This window comes from Dromaius novaehollandiae, chromosome 12, assembly GCF_036370855.1.
Source record: "Dromaius novaehollandiae isolate bDroNov1 chromosome 12, bDroNov1.hap1, whole genome shotgun sequence".
In the NCBI taxonomy this organism is placed as follows: Eukaryota; Metazoa; Chordata; class Aves; order Casuariiformes; family Dromaiidae; genus Dromaius; species Dromaius novaehollandiae.
The window spans coordinates 1,354,950-1,366,587 of record NC_088109.1 but is presented as its reverse complement, the minus strand read 5'-3'; the positions used below and the strand labels follow the sequence as shown (position 1 = coordinate 1,366,587).

General features: G+C 64.8%; 3 protein-coding genes across 5 annotated transcripts; all 3 read left to right on the top strand.

Annotated features, from left to right (window-relative positions):
* The first annotated feature begins 174 nt into the window (after positions 1 to 174).
* Positions 175 to 5,884, top strand: NICN1 (nicolin 1, tubulin polyglutamylase complex subunit). 2 transcript variants are annotated; one of them, XM_064518598.1, is made up of 6 exons: positions 175 to 416; positions 788 to 955; positions 1,599 to 1,712; positions 2,251 to 2,322; positions 5,273 to 5,377; positions 5,633 to 5,884. In XM_064518598.1, exons 1-6 carry the CDS (start codon positions 252 to 254, stop codon positions 5,672 to 5,674), a joined length of 666 nt encoding a protein of 221 aa, XP_064374668.1. In that variant the 5' UTR covers positions 175 to 251; the 3' UTR covers positions 5,675 to 5,884. The 2 variants fall into 2 exon arrangements, with proteins under 2 accessions (XP_064374668.1, XP_025962415.2); XM_026106630.2 differs by having other exon boundaries at positions 782 to 955.
* A 567-nt stretch (positions 5,885 to 6,451) lies between these two features.
* LOC135329620 (uncharacterized) lies at positions 6,452 to 8,041 on the top strand. Its single transcript, XM_064518550.1, has one exon. It carries the CDS (start codon positions 6,452 to 6,454, stop codon positions 8,039 to 8,041), a length of 1,590 nt encoding a protein of 529 aa, XP_064374620.1.
* Positions 8,042 to 8,089: 48 nt separating this feature from the next.
* AMT (aminomethyltransferase) lies at positions 8,090 to 11,243 on the top strand. 2 transcript variants are annotated; one of them, XM_064518597.1, is made up of 9 exons: positions 8,090 to 8,223; positions 8,431 to 8,598; positions 8,740 to 8,820; positions 9,202 to 9,333; positions 9,612 to 9,690; positions 9,990 to 10,135; positions 10,275 to 10,455; positions 10,684 to 10,839; positions 11,006 to 11,243. In XM_064518597.1, the coding sequence occupies exons 1-9, from the start codon at positions 8,167 to 8,169 to the stop codon at positions 11,182 to 11,184; spliced, it is 1,179 nt and encodes a 392-aa protein (XP_064374667.1). In that variant the 5' UTR covers positions 8,090 to 8,166; the 3' UTR covers positions 11,185 to 11,243. The 2 variants fall into 2 exon arrangements, with proteins under 2 accessions (XP_064374667.1, XP_064374666.1); XM_064518596.1 differs by having other exon boundaries at positions 8,096 to 8,223; positions 8,377 to 8,598.
* Positions 11,244 to 11,638: the final 395 nt, after the last annotated feature.

Sequence of the window (11,638 nt, the reverse complement as noted above, 5' to 3'; positions counted from 1 at the left end):
CGTGACCTGTGACCCCGGGCGTGACCTGTGACCGCGGCGCGCGCCCCCCCCAGCTCTGACGGCGGCCGCGGCGGGGGCAGGGCGACCCCTGGCGGCGGCGCGCACGCGCGGGGCGGCTCCCAGCTGCCGGCCGGGCCGCGGGGAGGTTCGCTTCCGGGGGCGGGGCGCACGCGTCACGCAGGGGGCGGGCCCGCGGCGTCGTGACGCCATCGCCCGGCGCCGCCCGGGAGCGGCGGGCGCGCGGCGCCGCCATGTCGGGAGCGGCGGGGCCGGGGGCGCCCGGCGGCACCGCCCGCGCCCCGCTGCCCTGCTCCGCCCGCGCCGCCGCCGCGCTCCAGCTGGGCGGCGGGGCCGACCCGGCGCGGCCCGGCGTCGCCGTCATCGACCTCCGTTTCCCCCGCGGCGGTGCCGCCGACGTGAGTGCGGCCGGGTCGCGCCGCGCCTGCCCCAGCCCGCTGCCGGGGGTGACAGCGGGCCGGCCGCTGGCGAGGCGGGGATGTCCTGGGGACGGGGCCGCCGCGTAACGGCGGGAGGGGCTGCTGGAGGCGGTACCGGCCCCACAGAGGGTGGGGGGGTGCTGCAGGCGGCACCGGGCAGGTAACGGGGCGGGGGGCGGTGCTGGGGGCGGTCCCGGCTCAGTATCGGGTGGGAGGGGGACGCCGGAGGCGGTCCCGGGCAGGCAGGGCCGGTCCCGGTGCCGGGGGGAGGCCGGGGGGATACCGGAGGCCGCTGTGGGTGCCGGTGCGGGCGCCCTGACCCGGTGCGGGCGCGCTGCCCCCAGCTGCAGGAGATCGTGTTCAGGAACTTCTACACGGCCTTCCTGAGCGTGCGGGTGCAGCGCGCCGGCGCCGAGGGCTCCCGCAAGTGGGTCACCTGCCTCCGTGACTACCGCCTCATGCCCAGCCCGCACACCGAGGAAGGCTCCCAGGACTACTTCTCCCTCTTCCGGCACCAGGTGCGTCCCTTTGGCCTTGGGGCCGCCGTGGGGGTGCCCTGCCCCCAAAGCCCCCCTCCCCCCCCCCCCCCCCAGCCAGCCCTGGGCTTCACACAGCAAAACCCTGGGGGCACGTGGGCTTCAGGCCCTCGATGCAGCCAGGGAAACGGATATCTCCGAGGTGAGAAGTGTGGTGTTGCCTGCTCACCCTCAGCCTCATCTGGGGCTCACTCCTCTCTGCACGTGGCCCCTGCGAGGGAGCACGCTGGCTTCCAGTCTTTGGGGTGGCATTGCAGGGCCCTGCTAGCAGGGTGCCCCGTGCCATAGCCCTGAACCAGCTGTGAGTGAGTCCCCTGGTGCCACCCAGGCACCTGCGTCTGCTGCTTGTGCTGCCGGCCAAAGGCTGCGTCCCTCCTCTGCGTGTTCGATCCTCTGTGATGGTTCTGCATGGCCCCCGTCTGGTTCTGCCCAGACAACTGCAACAAGGTGATATTTATCTTGGGCACCTTGTTCAAAAGCCTCTAGCATGTGATTTTTCTTCTTTTTTGGAGTGAATCCCAAAAGCTGTCCCAGTGGCCTGGACACCTCCGGGCCGCTCTGTGCTGCTCCAGCCCAGTCCTTGGCAGTGACAGCTTTCACTTTTGCCATGTCCTTGTCTCGGCAGATGCTCTGTGACGTCGACCAGGTGACGGCAGTGCGATTCATCCTGCGGCAGCCGTCCCCGGTCTGGCTCCACTTCACCATTGAGGAGCTGCAGATTTATCCCCCCAGCCAGAAGGTGACTGGGTGCTGGTGGTTTGCTCCCCCCCCGCAATGCGGGGAGGGTGATCTGAGGCAGGTCCCAGTCCCCAGTCGTGCATCGCGTGATGCAGCTCTGGTGGCTTCAGGTTCCCTCCAGATGTCTCGGGCCCTGTGCAGGTCAGCAGTGCTGCCTGCTGCAGAGCTGAGTGAGCTGTCCAGGGGTCGGGCCACCTGGGGCCTTGTCCTTCACTAGTGTGCTTGGGGTCCCCTTGTCCCCTAGTGCTCCGGGACCTGGGAGAGGGCCTGCGCTGCCCAGCCCCTGGTCCTGTTTGTGTGGTGAACACATGTCTGTTTGAGCACCTGGACTGGGCTGAGGCTTGCTGCATCCAAATCACACCCAAGCCTCGATTGTAAGCACCCAGCTGAAACACATATTTTCCTTTAATGATAGCAAAGTGATACTTTTGTGCGTAACAGTGTAAATACTGGTGCAGTCCAGACTGCAGCAGTGCTGGTGTGAAGGATGGGGGTGGGACTGGGGAGAGTGCTTGTGTGATCCTTTCAATCTATTCCAGAGTCCACAGAAAGATTTCCCCTCCTGGCTCTCCCAGCTGACTCCTCCGGAGCAGCCAGCCAACCTGCACGGGGTGAGTAGTCTCTGTGAAGGTTTTACCGGGGAAGGAGAGCACTGGCTGTGGGAGCAAACGACTCCCGCGTGCTGCTCAGGTGGGAGGGTGCAGAGCCCTGGTGCGCAGCCGGCACGTGTGGCTGTGCACTGCGGAGGAAGAGGAGTAGTGCAGCGGTTGCCAACGTGCACACACTGCACTCATCTCTCAGCCAGGAACCTGCTGCCCCTGTGGAGCATCCCAGCTCCAAAGGAGCAGCTGTCCCCAGGAAGTGCTCAGAGCTCTGTGCTGCGGGGAAAAAAGGATCGGCCAAATCCTGGGCTCGTGCGTGTGTTTCTGGGGGCCTGCAAGGAGCAGGCAGGATGGTGGTAGCGTTTGGCTTTCCTGGTTCGCACCAGGGCAGCAGGCATGTGAGGTGTGATCTGGTGGCACTAAAGTGTCCTGAGCAGGGATGAGTGACCGTGGAGGCGAGGGCAAGCCTGGCCAGCGTCTGAGTGGTGTGCTGTGGACAGTCTTGGTTCAATGTGCACAAGGGGAGGAGAGGGAAAAGAGGAAGCATGTGGAGCAAGGAAAGAGGTTGGGAGACAAAATTATGTGGGATGAATCAAAGGATAGAGAGGCTCTGCAAGCACAGGCACTAGGAAGCACTGATCCAAAGGAGAAGCACATGGTGTATAAGAGGAGGCTGGGAGAACCAGGTTCATTCAGCCTGGAGAGGAGAAAATGAAGGGGGATTGTATTGTCATCTGCAGCTCCCTAGAGGGAGGGTGCAGAGGAGACGGAGCCAGGCTCTTCATGGAGGTGCGCGGGGGCAGGAGGTGAGGCAACGGCACAGGCTGTTGGGAAATTCCTCTTCATCGTACGGACAAAACTCTTCATGTTGAAAGTGAGCAAACACTGGAACAAGGTCTGGGAGGTGGTGTGGGATCGCCAGCCTCAGAGACAAGTTAACGCCTGACTGGACGCAGGCCTGAACAGCCGACTCTAGCTTTGAAGTTGGCCCTGCTTTGAGTGGTGGGGTTGGACTTTCTGGCCATAATTATTGCATGATTCCCCAAGCGTGGAGCCCAAAGGGCTGTTCCAGAGGACTCTGCTGTGCACATGGCTGGGAACAGCCTACAGTGGCCCTAGGGAGGGGGAGGTAGGAGCTTTCTGCACCTTCAGAAACACTGAGGAACAGGGCCTGGAGTCACCCTGGCAACTGAGCCAGCGGCACTGAGACAGGCTGTGGCTGAGCCAGAGCCGTCCAGCAACATGAAGCAGGAGAGAGCTGTTCAGTAGAGCTCAGGACAGGGTGGGTAACGCTCCCATGCTGGGAGGAGATCCCAGTGCATGGTACCGACTTTCCTATGAAGCATCCTGGCCTTTTTGCTCCAGGCCCCGACCAGGAGTTGGTTGTGAAACCCAGAAATGACCCAACTTTTACTGGAAGTGGTTTGCAGAGTTCAGACAAAAGCAAATCTCCCCTGGGTTGTGCAACGCAGGGTGTTTAAATCTGCTTGTCCTTCAGTGCGGGAATTGGAAAATCACTGGGGGGCCAGTGGTAAGCGGCATTGCTCAGCCAGCTGGTGGGACGCTTGGGAATGGGGGAAGCGTCACTGCTCCTGGGTGTTCCTGTCTGTTTTGCACCCTCAGGCAGTTTACAAACGCAAAGAGTGAATTGTAGCTGTTGCCCAGCTCTGACAACATGCAGTTAGAGGGAGATAACAGCCCTCGCCTGTGGCCGTGGGGTGTGTTCACAGCTGTCAGCACTGTCAGCCAGGTCTTTCTGACAGGCAGCCTTTTGGTGAGCAAAATCCGTAAATGGGGCAGAGGGATGTGGCTGGCTTGCTGATGGAAGAGAAGAGGGGCTTCTCCTCTGTGCAGTTAAAATGCATTGAACCAGTTACTTTAGTTGCCTGTAGAACCATGCCCTGAGCTAGGAGATGTCCCACACAACTTCCCCAGCCAGCAGTGCCCCTGGGAAGATGAGAGGGCAGTTTTGCTGGCACGGAGTTTAGACTGTGGTGGCAATGAGTGTTTTCTGTACAGCCCTCGTGGGTTTGGAGCTTTGGTTCCTGCCCCGGTGTTTGGCACAGTGGTGTGTGTGGGAGAAGGACTCTCCCAGCCCCCTTGTCAACCACTCGTTCCTTCCATCTTAAATGAGGCACCTTCCAACTCCACCTGTCCCCCAGGGTGGCTGATGGACTGGGGGGATGCTGGGGTTAAACCAGCTGCTTGGTTGCACTGGGGACACCTCACCCTGCTGTATCTGCCCGCGGCTGAGAGCAGGAGTTGGGGTATATGAGAAACAGGGTGCATAGCTCAGAGCTTTAGCCTCGTTTGCCAAAATGGCACATGCGTTTGCAAGTCCTGGTTGACTAAAGGTCCCTCCCTGGGAGACTGCACCTGGAGGGGAGGTTTTGTGCCACCTCTGATCTAAAGCTTATGAGTTTGGAAAGGCCCGAGGAGTGCAGCAGGGGGAAGGCTGTTGGGAAACTCTGGACTGTGATTAGGTTTTTTAATCATTACCTAATGAACTGCTTTTTGTCCTCACTCCTCACCAACAGAGACGGGCTGTTTTGGAGCTGGGGATGGCTATAGCTCAGGGCCACTGGGGTCACCAGGTGGCTGTTTTCCTAGATCACGGCCCTACTTTCCCTGAGCTGGGAAACTACCATCAGGTCAGGAACAAGGCGCTGCTTCATCCAGGGCACGATTGCCCAGCTCTCAGGGCAGCCAAACAGCCTGGGCTCAGGAGAAGGGGGCTCTCTGCAGCTGTGGGGCTCAGGAGACAACCATCTCTGTGGGTAGATGGACAGAAGTCCTGCCCTGTTGGCTGCCTTAGTTCAGGGTAGTCCAGCTGTTTTGGTCCCAGGGTCCCTGTGCTTGGCCATGGTGTTGCAGCTGTGCTCCGTCTGGGCTGTTTTACGTGTTAACACGAGTGCTCTGACCCTGCTCTTTCTGTTGCATCATTCCTGCTTCTTGCCAGGAACTCCCTGATCCAGAGAAGGTATCGACGGAGGTCCAGCAAATGTGGGTGTTGACGGAGGTGATCCGTGCTCGCCAGGCAGCTGCCCGCATCGGGCGCTTTGATGTGAGTCCCATCACCCTGCTCTTAGCTGACCTGGCTCTGGCCTTGCCATCACCATCTGCATGACTGGAGAGGGCAGTCCACAGCATCATTCATAGGTGTGGGGAGTCCTCCCAGAGGGGCTGGTCCCAGGGGGAGCAGGAAGAGGGTTTGGAGTGGGGAGGCCACACGGGTGTCCCGTGAGAGTGGTGGTGCTGGGGAGGAAGGGTTGCAGCACATTACGGTGCTGTATGGAGATGGACTTGCTCTGTCTTCCAGGTGGATGGCTGCTACGACATCAACCTGCTTTCCTACACGTGAGCTGGCTGGTGGGACACCGCTCCTCTGCCCTGCTGGGACCCAAGGGGGACACGAGGGGCTCCAGTGCTCCCACATGCGCCTTTGTCCCTCCCGCACTGGGCTGTTTCCGGGCCTTTGCTGTTCCTTTTCCTGACTCCTCTTGTACTAGCGCTTGGTGGTGGGCAGCGTTGCCTCCCCAGGAGCCCCGAATGAGCCTCTCGCTACACTGGTTCCTGCGGTTCGCTGCTGGTTTGTCCCATCCCGCCGCTCTGGGCCATCCTGCTCGCCGCTGTAGGCGGAGGCGGGCAGCACCTCCGCTGCTGCCCTTGGGAACGGTCCCTGGCCGCCTCTGCAGCAGCTGCTCCGGGAGATAAAGGGAGGGGGCTGCAGCTGGGGGCTGTGCGCTCTCGCGGGGCCGTCCCAGGACAGAGTTAAGAGCTGAGGGCGTGCCCGGGGCTCAGCGCTCCCCCGTCCGTTCGGAGAAGCCCGCTCGCTCTGGAAGAGACTAAATCACAACTAAAAGCTGCTACCTTGGCACCGGCTGCACCTGCGTGTCTCGAGGGGCCCTCCCTCTGCGGGAGCCCCGGGGCCCCTCTGAGCTGCTGCGGCCTCTCCCATGGGGCCAGAGACGAGGGAGTCCCACATTGCCCAGCAGCGCCTGCAACCCTGAGTCCCCCACCGGCCCAGCTCCCTCTTGCTGCCGTGGGTCACTGCGGACAGTGCTCTGTTGGGGCAGCTGGCCCTGGTGGGGGTGGCCAGCCTGACCCTGGCCCTGGCACCTCACAGGCCACCAGCCCTATGGCTGAGCACAGCTCCTCGCCTGACCCTGCCTGGGGCAGTGGGCCTGACCCCAGCCCCTTGTCATCGGCCAGCCCCACGGCTGACCCTGACTGGGGCAGTGGGCCTGACCCCAGCCCCTTGTCATCGGCCAGCCCCACGGCTGACCCTGACTGGGGCAGTGGGCCTGACCCCAGCCCCTTGTCATCGGCCAGCCCCACAGCTGACCCCAACTGGGGCAGTGAGTCTGACCCCAGCCCCTCGTCATCTGCCAGCCCCACGGCTGACCCTGACTGGGGCAGTGGGTCTGACCCCAGCCCCTTGTCATCGGCCAGCCCCACGGCTGACCCTGACTGGGGCAGTGGGCCTGACCCCAGCCCCTCGTCATCTGCCAGCCCCACGGCTGACCCTGACTGGGGCAGTGGGTCTGACCCCAGCCCCTTGTCATCGGCCAGCCCCACAGCTGACCCCGACTGGGGCAGTGAGTCTGACCCCAGCCCCTCGTCATCTGCCAGCCCCATGGCTGACCCCGGCTGGGGCAGTGGGTCTGACCCCAGCCCCTCGTCATCTGCCAGCCCCACAGCTGATCCTGACTGGGACAGTGAGTCTGACCTCAGCCCCTCATCATCTGTCAGCCCCATGGCTGACCCCAACTGGGGCAGTGGGTCTGACCTCAGCCCCTTCTCACCTGCCAGCCCCATGGCTGACCCTGACTGGAGCAGTCAGTCTGACCCCAGCTTCTTGTCACCTGCCAGCCCTATGGCTGACCCCGACTGGAGTGGTGAGTCTGGCCCCAGCTTCTTGTCACCTGCCAGCCCCATGGCTGACCCCGACTGGGGCAGTGAGTCTGACCTCAGCTTCTTGTCACCTGCCAGCCCCATGGCTGACCCTGACTGGGGCAGTGAGTCTGACCTCAGCTTCTTGTCACCTGCCAGCCCCATGGCTGACCCTGACTGGGGCAGTGAGTCTGACCTCAGCTTCTTGTCACCTGCCAGCCCCATGGCTGACCCCGACTGGAGTGGTGAGTCTGGCCCCAGCTCCTTGTCATCTGCCAGCCCCAGGGCTGATGCCAGTTGGGGCAGCGGGCCTGACCCCAGTCCCTTGCTGGCTGCCAGCCCCACAGCTGACCCTGGCTGGGGCAGCAGGCCTGATGCCAGCCCCTCACCAGCTGCCAGCCCCCCGACTGACTCCGGTTGGGGCAGCGGGCCTGACCCTGGCCCCTCACCAGCTGCCAGCCCCCTGGCTGACCCCAGCTGGGGCAGTGGGCCTGACCTCAGTCCCTTGTCACCTGCCAGCTCCATGGCTGACCCTGACTGGGGCAGTGAGTCTGACGTCAGTCCCTCGTCATCTGCCACCCCCACGGCCGATGCCAACTGGGGCAGCGGGCCTGACCCCGGCCCCTCACCAGCTGCCAGCCCCACAGCTGACCCCAGCCCCTCACCAGCTGCCAGCCCCACAGCTGACCCCGGCTGGGGCCCTGGGCCTGACCCCGGCCCCTCACCAGCTGCCAGCCCCACAGCTGACCCCAGCCCCTCACCAGCTGCCAGCCCCACAGCTGACCCCGGCCCCTCGGCGGCTGCCAGCCCCGCGGCCGACCGCGGCGGGGGGTAGGCCCGAGCCCTGGCGGCCGGGGCCGGGGGCGGCAGGGGGGCGGGCCCGGGCGGACTCCATGTCCCAGGCGCCCCGGCGGGGCGGGGCCGGGCGGCCGGCGCCGGGGCCGGGGCAGAGGCCGCAGGATGCTGCGGGGAGGCTGCCGCGCCGCGCTGGCCCGCCGCCGGCTCAGCTCGGCGCCGGTGAGTGCGGAGGCCGGGCCGGGCCAGGCCGGGCCGGGGAGGGGGGACCGGGGGCGGCGGGGGACGGCGGGGCTGAACCCCGGCACGGCGCGGCGCGGCGGGCCGGACTTTGTCTCGCGACGCCCCGGGGCTGAGCAAAGGTGCCGGGGGCAGCGCGGGGCGGCGGCGGCCGCCGGCACCGCGCGGACCCCCGTGTGTCGCCTGCAGGAGGGCCTGAAGCAGACGCCGCTGCACGAGCTGCACCGGGCCCGCGGCGGCAGGATGGTGCCCTTCGCCGGCTGGAGCATGCCCGTGCAGTACGGGCCCGGGCACCTGGAGTCCCACCTGCACACCCGCCACCGCTGCTCCCTCTTCGACGTGTCCCACATGCTGCAGGTAGCCGGGCGGCTGGGTGCCCCGCCGGAGGCAGCAAGGCCTCGGCACCCCAGCTCCTGAGAGGAGCAGCAGGCCGGGCCCCTGCTCCTCTGCCATGGACGGGCGCCGCCGCCGAGGCCTCACGTCGCCGTCTCCTTGCAGAGCCGGGTGTATGGCCGGGACCGCGTGAAGTTCATGGAGAGCCTGGTGGTCGGGGACATTGCGGAGCTGAAGCCGGACCAGGTATGGGGGCACGGAGCGCCTCGTTTCCACCTGCGGCTCCGTGCACTGCCAAAGCTCAGCGGCCTCAAGCCACGTGCTGGGGAGGACACAGGGTCATGTGCCCTGCTGTGCCCCTGTGTCCAAAATGTCACCTGCCTCCCAGCACCTTGCCACCGAGTTTGCAACCCTAGCAGCACCCTACAAGGGATGGAGCTTCCCAGTCCTGCCCTACAAGGACCCCCCCACACATGGGCACGCAGACCAGGACTGGCACAATACGGCCGGGCAAGGAGGGTGCACTGAGTGAGCAGGAAGGGATGGAGGCAGCAAAAGAATGAAGGGGCCCTGCCGGACCGTGTGTCCTACCGCGGCTCCTTAGGGCGAGCGTGCTCTCTCCTGCAGGGCACCCTGACGCTGCTGACCAACGAGAAGGGCGGCATTGTGGATGACCTCATTGTGACAAACACGTCAGAAGATCACCTCTACGTGGTGTCCAATGCGGGCTGTGCAGACAAGGACTTGGCCATCATGAAGGTACGGGCACTGCCCTCATACCCACAACAATGTCATGGTCCACCTGCCAACTTGCCTGGCCTGGGTTCACCCCGGGCAGCGCTGGAGACTAGAGGGCTACAGAAGATGGGGAAGCAGAGCAGAAACATCCTGTAGGTTACAGGAACGTCTCCCCTCCCTTTAGGCAAGCTAGGGCTGATGTCTGCAGCTACACGGAGGCCAGGGTGGCTGTGGCCAAGTGTGGGGTCTGGCTTCTGCTTGTCCCCATGTTGGCAGATGTTGTCATGTCACCGTTGCAGGACAGAGTGAAGGAGCTGCAGGCTGCTGGCAGTGATGTGCACCTGGAAGTCTTGGACAACGCTCTGCTGGCTCTCCAAGGTAGTGGGCTCCCTATGTGGGCTGGCACCAAGTGGCATCACGAGGGAGTCTCACCCTTTCCAGGGGACCAGGACCCTGCACACATGGGGAGGGTAGCTGAGCTGTGGCAGTTCCACCTCCCGGACCCTGATGCCAGAACCAAATCTTGGAGCCAGGCTGCACGCTTTCTCCAGGTCATGGCTGGATGCATGTCAGTGCTTTCCATTCCTGGCCAAAATTTCCCCCTTCCCATGCTGTGAGCCAGCCTACTCCCTTTTCCTGGATACTGCTTCTTCCCAAAGTCACCTGTCTCTCCCCAGGTCCCTCCATGGCACGGGTGTTGCAGGCAGGACTTTCCAATGATCTAGCCAAATTGACCTTCATGAACAGTGCGACAATGACTGTCTTTGGCGTGCCGGGCTGCCGAGTCACGCGCTGCGGCTACACCGGCGAGGATGGTGTGGAGGTACCACCAAGAGTCAGGGGCTGGTCCACACCAGGACCATCCTGCTGTAGAGGGGGGCTGGCAGGGTACAAGGGGAGGGGAAGCGGCACATGCCCATGGGATACTTTAAGTTGCTGACCATGCCCATGTCCCTGCACAGATCTCGGTACCCGCAGCGCGGGTGGTGGAGCTGGCTGAGCGGCTGCTCAGTGACCCTGAAGTGTGGCTGGCCGGGCTCGCGGCCAGGGATAGCCTGCGGCTGGAGGCAGGGCTCTGCCTCTATGGGAATGACATTGATGAGACAACCACACCTGTGGAGGCCAGTTTGGTGTGGACCTTGGGTAGGTTTTGGCCATGTTCCCCCTCCATGTCCTCCTTGGGGGGCAGCTAGGCTATGGTGGGGAGCAGAGAGGCAAGGCAGGCCTGAGTCTTAAACAGGAACCAGCTAAGGTGAGAGGGCTCAAGGGGACCACGAGGGGATCACCAGAGCGGGACGTTCTGGGCACAGCGAAAGGTCAAGGAGTCCCTGCGTCTCCTGCTCCAGCCCTCGCCTGTCTCTTCCCCTGCAGGGAAGCGTCGGCGTACAGCCATGGACTTCCCTGGCGCGGCCGTGATCATGTCGCAAATCAAAGAGAAGCCGAAGCGCAGGCGCGTGGGGCTCACCTCCGTGGGGCCCCCCATCCGGCCGCATATGGCCATCCTGGGTCCTGAGGGCAGGCCTGTCGGTACGTGGGGGCCGGCAGGGGCAGCGGGTGTCCGCGGCCTGGCTGGGGGAGCAGCGACGAGGGCACCCCGAGAGGCGCCCTCAGCTGCGCCAGCCCACGGACGCAGGGGGAGGAGATGTGCGGCTGCGCGGCCCTCGCTGACCTCCCCGTGTCCCCACGGTGCCAGGCACGGTGACCAGCGGGTGCCCCTCGCCCTCCCTGCGCAAGAACATCGCCATGGGCTACGTGGAGGCCGCGTACAGCCGCGCGGGCACAGCGCTCACCGTGGAGGTGAGGAAGAAGCACCACCCGGCCCTCGTCACCAAGATGCCCTTCGTGCCCACCCACTACTACATGGCCAAGTGAGGCCTGGCACCTGGGGGTGCACCAGTGTCCTCGGCCCCATTAAACACCCCTGCCCCGCTCCCCTGGCCTCGTCTCCGGTGGCGGCGGGTCCCAAAGCAAGGGGCGGCGGGGGAGGGCACAGCGGTTTAATGGCGGTGGGCAGTCTGCGGCGGGTCCCGGCGCTCCCTCACTCACGATGCGTCTTCGCAGGCTCCGTGGCTGGACCCTCCCTGCGGGCAGACGGGGCAGCGGTCAGGGGGGCCACAGGGGACCGCGGAGACTGGGCAGGGCGGGGAGGGCGCTCACTGGCCCGGGCACGGTGGCGGGGAGGGCACCTGCCGGGGCATACCGGGCCGGGCAAAGCCAGGAGGGCTGGGAAGGGGCTGGGAAGGGGCGGGCAGGGCCGGCAGGACGCTCGCCAGGCCGGGCACCGCGGGGAGGGCGCTCGCCGGGCCGGGAAGGGCGGCGGGGGTGC